General features: G+C 27.7%; 1 protein-coding gene across 6 annotated transcripts in view; it reads left to right on the top strand.

The window, feature by feature from the left end:
* LOC123271743 (glutamate receptor ionotropic, kainate 1-like) overlaps positions 1–16,763 on the top strand; it is a 188,438-nt gene that overhangs the window by 148,709 nt on the left and 22,966 nt on the right. For 4 of the 6 annotated variants that reach the window (XM_044738155.1, XM_044738143.1, XM_044738173.1 and 1 more), the window contains exons 9-11: positions 10,983–11,084; positions 11,381–11,482; positions 16,509–16,712. In XM_044738155.1, coding sequence (XP_044594090.1) covers positions 10,983–11,084; positions 11,381–11,482; positions 16,509–16,712 — 408 coding nt within the window. The remainder of the gene's footprint in view (positions 1–10,982; positions 11,085–11,380; positions 11,483–16,508; positions 16,713–16,763) is intronic. The other 2 variants (XM_044738180.1, XM_044738148.1) reach the window with 1 other exon arrangement.

The following is a 16,763-nucleotide window of genomic DNA, read 5'->3' as shown; positions in this document are numbered from 1 at the left end:
AAAAGAAATTTGGCTACTTGTTCTAAGAGAATCCGTTAAAAACATGAGCAAATAATTTGCTATGAAAAATTGATGTCACGGAGGAAATTTAAACTAACGGCAAAATTCGTCGCACTTTAAGCTATTAGGCACATTTCAACTTCACTTATGAGACCTGTAATTACTTCAACTGAAACTTTCAATGATCATTTCAAGTTTTTTCTTCGTGTCAATTATTATTCATTTTTAGAAGAATGTCACTGGAATGTTATAATTAGGTTGCACATTGAAAGTTACAATGAATATTAGCTAGAATAATCACAGGGATAAAAGGTACGGGCCAATCCGATGAAATTTGGAATCTGTGCAAATCAAAACAAACTACTCCCATTAAATTTCAAATCTAGATCTAAAAATATAATTCTATGAAATGCCCAGCGGGGTGGGTGGGTAACAGCTAGTATATTATAAACAAAACAAAAAAAAAACATGCAATAATTTAATTTTTTCCTTTTCAATCTTTAACCTGAAATTGAATTTGTTTTTCCATTGAAATTATTATTATAATCATTATCAAAATCATATCGACCATTATTTGTAATTCAAAGATTGTGAAAATGATAATTGAGATTTATTTATATAGTCTGGGAAATCGAACACAAATCTTAGAGTAAACCTTGGAAACAACAACCCTGTTAAGCTCTACATTGAATGCTTAGTCAATAACTATTGTGTCTTTGTTCAGAGAATCTAAATTTGATTCAACAGTATAACTATAAGGATAGCTCACAGCACTTGACACAATATCAAAGGACCCGGATTCGATTACTCAACTAAACAAATATACCACCTTATCAAAAGGCGTCGGTCCAATTCTGCACAAACCATCATTATTTTTTCAACAAATTCTCAAGGTTTTTGATTATGAATAAGATATAAATGTTACATTTTGATAGAAAATAATGGAAATATGAGCTAAGTTTACTGTTTATTCCTTTTTCTGATTGCTATTACGTCACTTACTTCTTTTTCGTGTATTTTTTTTTACCGATTGTCTACCCTGGGGACTGAAACAGAGTAAAATCAACATTCTACTGCAGAATGATTTATGGTAGTGAAACTCTTCGTTGCAAAATACTAAGATGATTTATTGTAATATGATTTAAATAAGAGATTCAGCATGAAGCAAGTGGGTTGACCACATCTTCAGAGTAGAGGCAAATGAGCTGTGTAAGTTCAGATCTTACCTGCGCTTACCTTACTCAAAGTTAACAACACCTCTTGAATGTGGATATGGACTCTGGAGAATGGGGTTTCCTTAAGTAAGTCGTCGGCTTATATATTCAACAAGAAAAGTCTCTTAATTTATTGAAGTTGTTTTAATCTAAGTTTCAATTGCGTACCTTGCATTAATTCGTACTTCACATTCAATGCCTTAGAATAAATATACCCGTCAAAAAATTTTAAGATATAGTCTTAAATGGTATAATCTATTTATATATGCCCATATCAGATTATAACGAGGATAAAAAAATTATGATTTGGATTTTTTTCTACAATCTCTTCCACTTTAATCAAAATATTGTTATTATGTCCGGATTTAACTGTCAATAATAAAGTTTTATTGATTTGTTGATGTTCAATTACATTTTTCGAATAACTGAGGTTATATTCCTGTATCATTGTATTTTAGTGCAGCTTTTTTATTGTGAAAAAAATTGAGCTCTGAACGTGAACTCGTATGTAACATAGGTAGAAATCCGCCATGCGAATCGAATAAAAATATATAGGTGAATACATATTTATGTCTTTTTGCAGAAAAAATCATTGACCTGGTATAAACCGGTAAAATCAAATCGGTACTTTTTTACGAGATGTCACTCAGAAAATTATTTACTTTAATAATTTTGATTTTAAGTATTATGAACATACTTTATATTTGCATTCAGAAATTGTTAGTGAGTTTATTTGACTCATGTGAATATCAACAAAATTTTGATTAAAAATTCCAGATCAATAGCTTTGCGTCACCACCCACTACATTTATAACAGTCAAAACAATATTGTCGTATTTTTTCATCTATAGCAAATAAAAAAACTTAAAACCTGAGCGAATGGCCTAATGGAAAAAGTTAATGCTTCTTTTATAATTCGATAATTTACATAATTAAGATTAAGATGATTGAAAACCACCCGTACTGAAAAAAAATATATGCCGCATATACGGGGGCAAAAAAAAAGTATGTGGCTTATAATATACTAATATATTATAATATATAATATACTAATATTATATAATACTTTATATTATATTTTATATGTGCGACGTATTTATATATTTTTTCAGTGTGGGCATTTTTCAATCTAAATCTTATCTCCATAATCAAAAGCGCTTAAAAGTTCCGGAGACTTAAATTAAATTTAATGATCAAATTTAAAAGTATGAAATAAATTTGCTGTAACTCTAAGTAAATTAATAATAAATAAATTAACAGTCGATTCATTAATCATCACTGATGATTCATCAGTAACTCTTAGAAAAAATTATTCAACTGTGCAATAAACAATAGGCACTTTAACTAACAAGTATTTGACAATATAAACTTTCTTAAAGTTAAAAATCTGACATTCTGTGTTCACCGGTAAGTTGCCACAGTTACAGAGCAGCAGTACTTGTTGACCAGTCTCAGCTGTTCCATTGTTATATACGGTTTACCGCAAGTGAGATTCCCTCAGAAGAAAGTCGTTTAATTAAATAGAAAATAGAAGAGTATTAACAATGTTTGGTTATCGAAATATGCCGTGAATTAGAGTATACTAGTGTATAATTGTTTCTATTTACGAATTTAAAACAGTGTACTTGAAAAATAGTATTTATTTCTGAGTGTTATAATTAAATTTTAGCATTAGCCCTCCCCTTACGACTTGTATCAAACGCATACTATCGAATGACAACGATACTTTTTCACTACAATTTTTTTCTATCTACAAAGAGTCAAGAATATTGAGGTCATAAATCAATCTATAAACTCAAATCAACACATTCATTGAAAAACTACGCTTTTTAATTTCAGCGTCACTCTTTCGGTCCTCGAAAAAATATAAAAAACGTTTTATGACACGACTCAAATAATTAAATCTGTAAACGATTAAGTATCGTATTTTATGAGTTTTTTATTTTAGTCACGCGATAAAAAATGACGAATCCTTAAACTTGACATGTTAATAAACTAAAATAAAATCATTTGATTATTCCAAGAGTATAATTTCTGAAAGTTATAATTTAAAAACAAATTATACAGGGATAGTTGTTGAGTTGTGAGGTTCTATCGTTTTTTTATCATAAAAAATCGAATTAGCGATAACTTTCATTTCTTTCATTTTTTTCCTTCTTCAAGATAATTTCACGAATTATTTGTTAAAAATTTATGTCATTCTATATTATTATTTATTTTCGTAGTTTAGACATAAAAAAACATGTCCTTATCTTGTTTTTCATTAAAATTTTTAAGAGGTTAATTTGTATATTATTATACTAATTTTGTCTTTTGAAGAGCATGAAAATCTGAATAAATTGTTTAAAAAGAATACAATGACATATAGAATTATAAAAAACAAACATCATTGATACGTCAATTTTTCGAATTCTCACAATTTTGTAGAATTTTATTTGATTTTATTTAGATTTATTGTATTGAAGGATTATTTTACACTTGTAAAGCTGGCATTGACTCGTCTAGCATTGACCATCACTACTTCGACAATTATTCAATCAACAACATTTATTTGTGGTGTTAAATTTGTTGCTTTTTGATTCCTAATTAGTTACTCTAATTAGAATTTTGTTATTTGATTAGATTCCAAGCAACCATCAATAATGTCGGTCAATGCTAAATTGTATCAACGGTACCCGAGTCGAAATTTAAATCGTAGATTCAACGTATTGAACGTTCAAATCGTAGGTTGAGCGTATTAGACGTTGAAAACGTAGGATCAACGTATTGAACGTTGAAATCGTCATTTGAACGTAATGGACGTTAAAAACGTATTTTGAACGTATCCAACGTATTATAAATGTGAAGAGAACCAATAATGAGTGAAAATAAGTAATATTAAAACTACTCAAATAACTACACATGTTTGAAACGTAAATAAACAAAAAAAAATTTTTTTTTAGTTTTGTTAGGGAGATTTTACATTTCTTAGCTTAAATTTACCATTTTTTTTTTTTGACGGAAATGCTTTATCGAAATTTTTTACCGTCGGAATGGTTTCCAAAATTATGTAAAATTTTATAAAATATCATTCATACGATTTTATACCAAAAATGGCCTCATAAATCTGTATATAAAATGATAACTTTTTATCCAATTTTATAAAATTTTGTACCACTGGATTTTTACAAAAAAAAAAAATAAAATTTTCAACTTCCCGCTAAGAAAATTAAAAATGTGTAGTTATTTGAGTAGTATTAATATTACTATTTTCACCCATTATTGGTTCTCTTCACATTTATAATACGTTGGGTACGTTCAATATACGTTTTTAACGTCCGTTACGTTCAAATGACAATTTCAACGTTCAATACGTTGATCTTACGTTTTCAACGTCTAATACGCTCAACCTACGATTTAAACGTTCAATACGTTGAATCTACGATTTAAATTTCGACTCGGGTATCTTCACAGAAATTATTTCTAAGAAAGTGAATTTCGTAGAGTTAAATAAGTTTTAATATCTTAATTTCTTGATTTTTTATGGTTAAAAAACGGTGAAACTCTGCATCTAGGCCATCACCTAAATAATTCTTAGATCGCGTTTAAAATTCCTAATTCAAAGATTTCACTCGTCATTATTCGTTATTTTATCAATTTAATTCTAGCCTAATAAAATATAATCATAAAAATTACAATCTCAATGAAAAAAAGTCAAATACATATTCTTAATAGATAGCATATAAAAGTTTTTATGTAGAAATGTATCGTATCTATCTACCCTGCAGTTAGCATTAAATTTCTCAGCGTGCTTTTCCCTTTACGTGGGTGTCAGACTATGAAGAAGATCACGTAGAACAAGTTTACATTTAAATCTAGGAAAGAAGCATACCCATCTCGGAACCTCGTTATCCCCTTCGCTCATATTCTTACCGCGTATAAAAGATATACCTTAAATAATGGAGTTAGGTGACAGATTGCCACAAACTTGCCAAAACTTGTAACCAATTATTGTTCATAACATGTTTTTCTTGCTAATACCATTCGTGTTAACACTGCAGATACTCATTTTCCTACTCACGGAATAAACTAAAAAAATTCTTTTATCAACTTCCTTATCCATTAAACTTTGTATGCATACTTCTCATTAAAATTTTTACTCACTTAACTGACTTGAATTAGCTGTCGCTATTAAGGAGGTACTGTGCAAAATCACTTTTCTTACAATATTCTTCAATTTTTGAATACGCGTACTTTTAAGTGTCCTCTATATGAATATATTTTTTTAAATAGTCCTTGCGGTGCTAATTTTCGAAATATTAGCAACTAAAAATCATACATTTAACATGTATTCCCTATCCTGACCGTAGTTAGAGTGAACATTTTATTGAATAACAACCATACTTTTCTTAGGATTTTTTTGAAAAACTGAGAATATTTAATTGAAGTTATAACAAGTATTTTTTATTAAAAAAACACAAACGAGCGGTATTCCTTTTTTTTATAAGAAATGTTTGAAGTTAGTGGCTTTCGATATTTTACGTGAGTGGAAGTAAGTGAGCGATAGTCTGTAAAGAGCGGCAACACTAGTGTGTGAGAAAGAAACTAATAGCCCTAACCTATTGGTGTCTTTTTTTTGGGGCAATACTTCCTTAAGCAAAAAATTTGGTACAAAAATTTCGTAGGATCCAATCACTTTTTACATGAAACTCAAATACCTTGAAACTTGGCGCATAAACTCTTGTCATCTTTCTGAGCTCACTATTATGAATATTATGATGTAAAAATTATAAAATAAAATAAAAATCAAAGAGTTTTATACGAATAAATACCAATATAATAATAATAATAATAGTGATGATAAAACTGCAACGAGTTTAACGTTGGCATTTACATTAAGAAGCCCGAAAATTTAACATGGAAAAGATTATAAGAAAATAATGTGAGATAAAGACTGTTAAAAAAAAAAAAAAAAAAAAATCTTGCACTTCTCTTAAGGTCTTATTATTGCCACAGTAGGGTCGTTCGATTCAAATTGGAGTTTCTGTCGCAGAACCCAGTGGCAATGGTGTCAGTGATAACACCATTACCTTTGCTCAGGCGATAAAGGAAGTGGTAGTCTGCCTCTACTTTATCAGAACGATTATTTTATGCATATGACAATGCTTCAGCAATATCATTCTGAGCAAAATAAATACACCATTGGGAATCATGATTGACTAAAATTTCACAATGAACAATTGCAATAATATTTTCATTCTGTACTTTTATTTGATTTTTTTTACTTATTGTGTTATCAAATAAAAGCTCGGTGGTTACTTTTAGAGGAAGAATTTTATCGCTCGAAATATGTTATAAATGCATTTCTAAAAGTCATCGATATTCTACAAGGATTCCAGGCTATTAACCATTTTTTTTTCTTTTTTATAGACTTTATTCCCGTTATTGACTTTGATATGAAAGATAGAAGTGTATCAGAAGGATCATCCATTGATAGCTCCTTGGTATTTCACTTACTTTTTACACTAATCGATTCTAAGTGTATTAATAAATACACGGAGAAAATTTTATAGTAGAGTTTACTATCTAGTTATGGTAAAATCTATTAAATGAATTCGATAGTAGTAAATATTATTTAAATAATTATGTAAACCATCTGAATTGTAGTAGTTACCATCCTGATGGTTACTACTACTATTATGATGGTAATCAGTAATAATAGCTATTATTATTTTGACTAGTTACTACTATTATCAAAATCGTAATTCCTAATATAAACTGATGGTTACAGTTACCATCAGTAATAATAATAGCTACTATCTAAGCTAGTAAAAAATATTAAAAAAATTAAAAATTTGCGTTAGCGTGGATGCATTTCTGAATTAACTGAAAGCAGTTGTAGCGCAGTGTAGTACACAAAAAATCGAGATTAAATTCGGATTGAATGTATATTTAAATTTTTATTTGTCTAAAACAAGTTTCAACGCCAAATTAAAAAAAAAAAAATTTGAAATTCCCAAACAAATAAAAATTTTCAATAAAATTCAAATTTCAAAAAAATTAAAATTTCAAAAAAAAAATTTTAATCTTACAAAAAATTTTTAAAAAACATAATTTTCAAAAAATCTAAGATTCTCAAAAAAAAAAAATTTGAATAAAATGAAGCTTTAAACTAATTATTAATCATAATTATCTAATTATTGTAATTAAAATTTTCCATTTAACAATTGCAATTAAAGAGAGCATACTCTTTGCTCCAGTTGATGGTATCGTATTTTGAAATGCACCGAATCAGCTTGACTACATGTAATTTTTCTTCTGCATTGAATTAAATGATATTCTTAAAGGTAGCAGATGAAATAAACTCATTGACCTGTTCAAGTTATGCATTCTGTTGAAGAAATTCAATGCACAAATTATCAAAACTAGCAACCTGCAGTTCCTATGTGACTGCCAAGAATTGCGAACTATAATAAATAAAATTTTGCTTAATTGTATAATGATTTTCGTTAAAGTGTACTTTACTTGCTTAACTATTGACATTTATAAAGATATAAGCTCATCCCGATATTATAATCATAACGAGCTTTCATTTGAGTATTCACTTGCATTTTTGATATATTTTTCATATATACATATATATATATATATATATATATATATATATATATATATATATAATATATATATATAATATATAAAAAATGTATGAAAAGTTGATGTGGGTACTCAAATGAAAGGTCTCGATGAGTGTAACATCGGGATGAGCTTATATCTTTAAAAATGTTAATAGTTCACAAGATACAAGGTCATTTCTTAATTATTGATATTCTTAAAGATGTAAGATCATCCCGTTGTTACACTCATCAATAGCTTTCATATGAGTACCCACATGAATTTCTATATATTTTTCATATATATAATATATATAAATATATGAAAAATTGATGTGGGTACTCAAATGAAAGGTCTCGATGAGTATAATAATGTATAATAATGTCGGAGTGAGCTTATATCTGTAAAAATGTCAATAATTCACAAGATATAAGGTCATTTGTTAATTATGAATCTAGAGATAGAGTATTTTCTCTTAATGATATTCTCTTAATAATATAGATGATAGGATTGCAATTAATTCAATTGTAATGGAACCATCAAATGATGTTTCATTATTTTATCTTGTGAAAAAATATTAATAATTGATAATAATAAGACTTTTTTAGTAATCCAAATCTTGGATGATTGCTATTTTGATAACCATAGTCAATCATTCAAAATAATCAATAACAGCTCTAATATTTGGAAATTTTTATCATATATGGATTTAAACGATTGTGTTATTATTTGTTTTAATATTTTAAAGGAAAAAATGTTCATAACTAAAATATGGATGCAAATAAAGAATTAAATTAAATAAATTTATATTATTTTTTCTTTCAGAATTTTTACAATCTGAGATGGTTACAGTTACCATCTTCGATTATAGCAGTTATAATTTTTAATAATTACAATTATCATTTTCGATAGTAATCGTTACCATTATTAATAGTAACTAGTACAATTGTCAATGATAACACCTATTATTTTGTGACTAATTAATTTTATTACCATTTCAGATAGGAAGAGTTAATATTTTCGTATAGTAAATACTACTATTAATTTTTCTCCGTGTAACGGAAATATTTTTTGGTAATAAGTTAATGTTCAAACAACTTTATTAAAAATATATATAATTATTAAAAATATAAATAAATGATTTTTCAATATTAGATAATTGAGTAAATTTTTATGAACAGTTTATAAATCATTTATTAAATACGGAATATAAAGGTTTCTTAACAATTATTAACAAATTATTGATCTAATACAATTAATTAACGATTAAAAATATTTATTCATAGTCAATAAATATTTGTTAATTGCTAATAGATATACTTCTTCCTAAAAAAATCTGAAAAGCAGTTGACCTGCAAGCCATCCTTGGAAAAACGATTATTTAGAAATTATTTAAATGGCTATAATTTTTTAACACGCGTCGGAAGTTGAAAGTTTACTCAAAGTTAAAAAAAAAGTTTAAACGCTAAACGTTATCAGTTGTCGTAAAAAAAAAATTTGATGAAACTAAAGCTCTTTTTGCGTACCAGTAGTAAACGTTACACTCACGTTATTGTTCAGGATTGATATTTAAGGTTTCAAAGAGAAAAACCCTGAGTGCTATACCATGCCGCAGTAGGCTGAAAAAAATTTTTTAACCCTTTTCGATTTACTTTAATACAAATCTGTGTTTTCATCATAGAGCTGCGTTACTCTATCGTTATATACGGATTGTGTTAAATTAACACGAAATTTGTGTAAAAAAGCCAGCAATTTTTCTGTTTAATTGGACGAAAAAAATTTTACGATGTATATATTCTAAGAATATACGGCCAATTCAAATAAATTTTAGTTTCATTACAAATTTTATTCTTGAATTCATATTTTGAAACAAATATAAATTTGTAATGAGTTCATCAAAAAGACCATTGCAATCGCTTACAATAATGTATAAAAATTTTTTTGCAAGTAAATATTTTACGAAATAATAATACTATAAATTCACAATTTCTATATACAGAAAAAACACTTACTATTAGGTCATTTTCGTACTTACCTTATTTCAAGTTCAAAATGAATTATGCACTGTTTTAGTATAAATCTCTATCAAACAATAATGGGTTCTTTTTTTTCATATCCTTAATGTTTGTCACATAACGAAGGTTATCGTACGTTTCGACTATAGAAAAAAATCCATCAAATTCGACGCACGTTGTTTTTTTCTCGAAAATTTTTCTAAGAAAATTGAAATATTTTTACGGTAAAATTTATTGTAAAATCATATTTTCAAAACATGTTTTATTATAAAATCACGTTTCAAAACATAAATTTAAGAATCAAATTTATCATGAGATAGCATTTTTTGCACGAGAAAATGCAAAACTTGGTATAAAAATTTCATCAAACAAAATATTAATTCCAGTAATGGTGCCTGAAACTTAATAGTTGCACTTGGTTGATTACTGAATTCACATGAACATTGTTTCAATGTTAACTTTACTCGCAATCTCAAGCAAAATTCTCGTCGCCTTTTATATTGTCGCACAATTATCACGGAAAACAGCGATGAATAAAAACTCGGTGCGCGCGAGATTTATTTTCTGTCTTACTGAAGTGTACAACAAAAACTGTAAATTAATGACCCACTTACCGAACATGTGTGGCAAAGTAAAATACATTTATGGTTGCGGTGTGAACTCTTCCGTTTAATGTAAGCGTTTTATTCCCGATTCGGAACATGGTAGTCATTTTTCAATACCTCTATTCCGAAGGGATTTGAAAAACTATGTCACATGCTTCAGAGTTTAGAGTTTAAATAAAATATTTGCCGTGAGGGAAAGTTCTGAAAAAAAAAAATTTATCAAATTCTCAGAACATTCATGTAAATAAATGCTCATAGGAGTAGACTATACGTGAAATATTGTTCTATATAAAACACGTTATTTGGCTATTTTCACTTCACGCCGATGAATATCGTTCAAAACAAGACGGCTCAGTATATTTATTTCCTTCTAAATGCCATCACCTTACACCCCGTCCCAGTGACAAAACTACGCGGATGATTAAGTGCTTTTATTATCACGTGTACAGACGATAATATTTTAAGCCCGCGTGACGTTTTTGAACTCGCGTTACGAAAATGTTTCGAATACCACATCAAAACGGTGATGCTTAATAATTGATTACTTTTTTCAGGTGGAAACGAAAGGCATTTCTGGTCCTATTGAGTTTAAGGAGGGTCGTCGAATCCAATTCAAGTTAGACTTACTCAAACTGAAACAGCATTCTCTCGTTAAGGTATTTCTGTTCAATTATTATATACTTATATTTTTTTTTAACCCTTTACAAGAGAGTTGTACTCTTGTAAAGGACTCTCAGTATATCTTTTCTGTATGGAGAGAAAATTATGTGAAAATTACAGAAAACTTCTGAAAGGAACTAATTAAGCAAAGTGACAAAGAAAATTTATCATTGTTCTTATTTTGAACGTTTCGATACAAAAACAGCTTTTATTACTTTTTTTTTTTTGCGGATGAATAGAGTTGTCCGTATTCTAATAAATCCTTTGACATTGATGGCTTACTTTGTAACAGGTGGGTGAGTGGAGACCTGACTCAGGTGTGAATATAACAGACGTCTCTGCATTTTTTGAACAAGGAATAGTAAATGTCACTTTAACAGTCATAACAATTCCAGTAAGTTTAAAATCATAACTTCAAAAGTTTGTTTAGTTTGCATTTTTTATAATTTGCTTTTCATGCAACCCATTGTAGTTTATATAAAGTTGATAATTTTTTTTTCATTTACCCACATTTTACGATTCAATTTCATAACTATGTGACTGCTTTTTGATACTAATATTAATATGATTTCCATTACTATTATTATTATTTTTATTATTATTATTATTATTATTATTATTATTTTTATTTTTATTATTATTATTATTATTATTATTAAGTTTTGCATAAATAATATAAAAGTCTCTAGCGATTTTCATACAACGGAATAGATAAAAAAATAACCATAAGTACGATGAAAAAATACTATGCAATAAACTTCCCTCTTACTAAAAAAAAATAAATTGAGTAAATCTGGCAATAGCTTGAGTTCTTGAGTTTACGACCATTCGCCGGAATATTACATACATAACGAAATAAAAACTGTTATTCACAATATACAACACTGTGAAAACATTTCAAGTGCTTTTCCAAAGCCTTTCAGTTTTCTACTTGTATACTATTCAGCGTCCCTCAGCTTTATTTTTGTATATATTATTTATATGCATATTTCTTAACCCTATTTTATTATTTCCATTCACTTTTACTGTTTATTATTTAGATAAATACTAAATAAATGTTATAATAAATTTTTGGAGAAATTTCCCGCGTGAATTTAAATCTCACATTATATTATTTTTTAAATAATTTTAAAGCGAAAAAAATTTTTAACCATTCAATTTTTCATTACGGTTACCTATATTTTTCATGTAATTAAAAGATCTATCAAATCAATAGATCAATGAAAATAAAAATTATTACTGTAAAATGAGACACTTAAAAATATTAGATTAATTAGCGAAAACCCGAGTCGAAAAAAAATCTTAATTTTGACTTGGTTTAACTTAATTTCCTTTGAGGTTGTAAATTTTCCGATGTTTTTACCTCAGATCTTGACTTTTATTGACTTTTCTTGTTTTAATACTTACTGAATCTTGAGTTTTTTCGACTTAAAAATTACTTAATTGCCTTAAATTTGACTTTTTCTGACTTAAGGTAGTTGTTGCGTGATAGGCATTTCAACAGAAAATTATGAAATTTTTTTCTATACATTAGTTACGTGATATTTTTAAATACATTAATAATTCACTACAAAAATTTCAGGTCAATTGACCGCACCGTTTTTGAGTAATTAATTTTCGAAATTGCATCTTTTACACGTAGAGGTATAGAGAGATGGTAAAATTAGTATGAAATCTTTGGTCCACTCGAGTGGTACGGAAGATTTCATACTAACTTTATCATCTCTCTATAGCGCTACGTGTAAAAGATGCAATTTCGAAAATTAATTACTCAAAAACGGTGCGGTCAATTGATCTGAAATTTTGGTAGTGAATTATTAATATATTTATCTTTCAATAAAAAAAATTTCACAATTTTCTGTTGAAATGCCTATCACGCTACAACTACCTTAAACTATTCAGTTGCCTTAAGCTTGACTTTTTTGACAGACTAGACATAGATCATGTTCGCTTCGCTCGCCTTCATTCTTTCAAAAATCCCGCCACTATCTCAGTCGACCAATCAACAACCGAATAAAATAGTCACAGAAGTGACGTAAAACGATACGACATCCGGCCATCAACTTTTTAGAAGAGGATTATTTCGTTACCTTAAATTTGAATTTTTTTTACTTAAAAAAACAACTCGTTATCGAGTCCAGAAATCTAGTCGCCTACTTTACTTATTTTTGCCTTTTTCTTACTTAAGGAGGTTCGAGCGTAACTTATGAGTCAAAATAACGTTAAAATTTTTCTTTTACTTTCAGTCTTCCCAATATTCGTCAAAATTCTTTATTTTAATTTTAAATAATTTGAACAATTTAATAATTGATGATTTTTACTTATTTAATAAAATAAAGTAATAAAATGAATTTCATATTTATTACTTGCCGAATAAAATAAACAGATTTGACAACAGCTTGTTCGATTATACCAATTACAGAGACGTGCATGAGTGTATGAATTAAATATTTCTCTCTCTGTAACAATATTTCTATCCTTTTCTTTTTTCTCAGTTGTTAACGCAGCGTTGCCAAATCTTTATAAACGAGTTAAAAACATAAAATTTAACTTTAAATATTTCAAAAATTATATCCGTAATGTATTATTATAAATTTTTTTTCATATTTTACAATAATCTAAGTTTTTGTGTATAGTTTTTTATTCGTTAAAGTTAGGAGATTAATATTGAAAAAAATTATTAAAGTCTCAACTAAAGTTTGTCCACCACAAGAGCTCGATAATAAAATAAAAAATGTGATTTTTGAAATTTAATATCTAAGTAACTAAACGATGATTCTTTTTAAAATTTTGGGATTCGATAAATGACGTATTTATTTATACGTATACTTAATTTAAAAGCTCAAAGCAGGAAATTATTTTTCACATTAGATTCGCTCGAACCTCCTTAAATTTAACGGGAGACTAGTAACAAAAATAACCAAATCTTTATGAGATAGAATAAGTCAAAATCTGTCAATCTCTTCGGTTGTAGAACATATGTCTTCAATGACGACATTCAAGAGGTCCAGTGTTCGAGTCCGATGGAAACCAGGAATTTAATATTAGTATTGCATGCCTTAAGCGCGAAGCGCGCAGGTATGCTCTACTCTCGCCTAAAAATCGTGATTTCGATTAAAACGTGATTTTCATAATTTAAACGAAAAAAATTATGGATAAAAAGCATATTGAAATAAATAATAATAACTAAAAAACACGTTAAAAAAATTTTCTTATCGATTAAATAAGATTTCTCAGAAAAAACTCGTTTTTCTGGTGAATTAAGTGAATAAGAGCGTGGTATTCACGGTAGCACTGGGCTTGATAACACCACAACTTTGTCAAAAATCACTTTCACGATTAAATTTTTTTTTGTTTTATTCCTTAGGAAGTTTGTCAAAACCCTTGTGAAATTTGTGTGTCAAAATAATTCCGTTTCGACACAGTTAATTCTTTTCGACAGTCAGTTCGGTGACTTTTTCTGCGATTTCGGCAGCCATATATATTATTTTTCATAAAACAGGATTGAAATAACTATATAAACAAGCAGAAGCTATACATACATGATGGTATAATTACTAACTGTTTTATTATCTGTTAAAATTTTTCTTTAGCTCGACCTACAGAGTGGATAATACTATTCGCGGGAAAATTTAAATAAAAAAACGAATAATTTTTGTTACGATCTAAATAATTTGTGTATGACATGAGCGCTTAAGGCATGCTCATTTGAATTTTCCAAACTTTTTTGTAATTCTTTCAGCTATTTAAGGGTCATGTATCTCTTCTCTTCATCTCCGCATATAACATGAGCAATGACAACTATGATTCAAATAATGATATCTGAATATTAAGAAATAGATGACCGCTGAAATACCCGTGTAAAAAAAATCACTGATTAATTGAAGTAATTTATTAATTTGTTTTTGAACACATGGTCATATCATAAATGATTCTATACAATATATTTTATATGACTTTCAATTTTTGTCTCTTTTATTTATAATTCACAAAACTATGTTAAAATTCATTTTATTTATACTTAGGCCCAGTTTTTCAATCCGGGATAAAATTTTATTCATTGCTAAAATATATCTATATATTTTAGGTACATAGATATACTGACAATAATAATTATATCTCGGATAAAATTTTATGTCGAATTGAAAAACCGGCCCTTAATTATGACTTTTTTTGTCTTAAAAAAAACTAACTTTGAAAGAAATCCAATTGATATTGACTTAATTTTGACTTTTTTGTGTTAAATCAATCTTAACTAAGCCCAAAAAAGTTAAAAGTAAGTCAAATGTTATGGAAATTTTACATTTATATAAGAAAATAAATAAGTTGAAATGTAAGGATTTTGACTTGAATTTTAAGTCAAAATTAAAATTTTTTTTCGACTCAAGAAGACCAACCTAAAATTTTCAAGAATTTATAATTATTGTTTCCCACAACCCTTTTGTTCTCTTGGGAAATCAGTTTCGTTATAGCTGCCTAATAGCACTGGTAGAGCTAATAACCCTATATCCTTCGTTTCCATATATTACATTGTCCGAATTACCAACGTTTACTTTCGATCTGTATATCGCTATTTGTGATACATTAATGAAGCTACGCTTGACTCCATTCGTAGTTTTAATATATACGACGGTAATCGACCGTCATATTTCATCTTCCGATTGTAATATTACATTATCTGCAATATGCGTAAAGAATTTTTTTTATCTAATCACCATAATCAATATTTATACTGTCAGAGTTAACCAAAGGAAAATACTAATTTTTATACATTTCTTATAATTTTTTGATTGTAATTTTTTTAATTTCCATTAATTAATATTAGAACAAAATATTCATTCAAATTTGATAAGAAGTATTAATTTTTTAACAAATAAAAATGAAATAAAAGTTATAAAAAAATTCATGAAGGTAATTTATGTTTTTTATATAGATATTTTTTGTAATTTCTGTCTTTGATCGGATATTACATATTTTAAATTTATTTGCATACTTAATTTACTCGATTTATTAGATAAAATAATCTAGCATCCAACATAAGATAATTTTTAAACAAAAAATGAACGATTATGAAAATAAAAAAAAAATCAAGTACAATAAAGTGTAATTTTGCAATCTATTCGATAAAATAATTTTTTTGTTACGAACCACAAGACGCCATCTAGCGCTCGAGAATTAAATATTTGAAGAAGTCTAACAAAAAAATTCTTTACGTAATTTCCTATAAAAATATAAAAGTGAAAAATTTTTCGACTTAAAAAATTACTCAGATATCTTCGGTGGCTCATACACAAATGTAATTACTATTATTTCGAGTGAAGTAAAACAGTAGAATCGTACAATAAAGAACAACTGTAAAAAAATCCATACTAATTTATTTGTCATGTAAATTACACATTGAACAATGAATATATTGACAGGAAAAGCCATATGTAATGATGCATAAGGAAAAAAACTACACGGGTAACAATCGGTTTTACGGGTTTTGCGTGGATTTGCTCGAAGCAGTGGCAAAAGGTGTAGGCTTCAATTACCGTTTGGAGCTTGTTGAAGATCGCAAATATGGCGCGAAAGATCCAGAGACTGGCGAGTGGAATGGCATCGTTAATGAACTCATGCGACATGTATGCCTTGGTTTGTTTTATTTAAAATTATTTCATTTACTTATCCAACAG

This window comes from Cotesia glomerata, linkage group LG1 (genome assembly GCF_020080835.1).
Source record: "Cotesia glomerata isolate CgM1 linkage group LG1, MPM_Cglom_v2.3, whole genome shotgun sequence".
NCBI classification, from domain to species: domain Eukaryota; kingdom Metazoa; phylum Arthropoda; class Insecta; order Hymenoptera; family Braconidae; genus Cotesia; species Cotesia glomerata.
The sequence above is the reverse complement of the archived record's forward strand: the minus strand, read 5'-3'. Positions and strand labels throughout refer to the sequence as shown.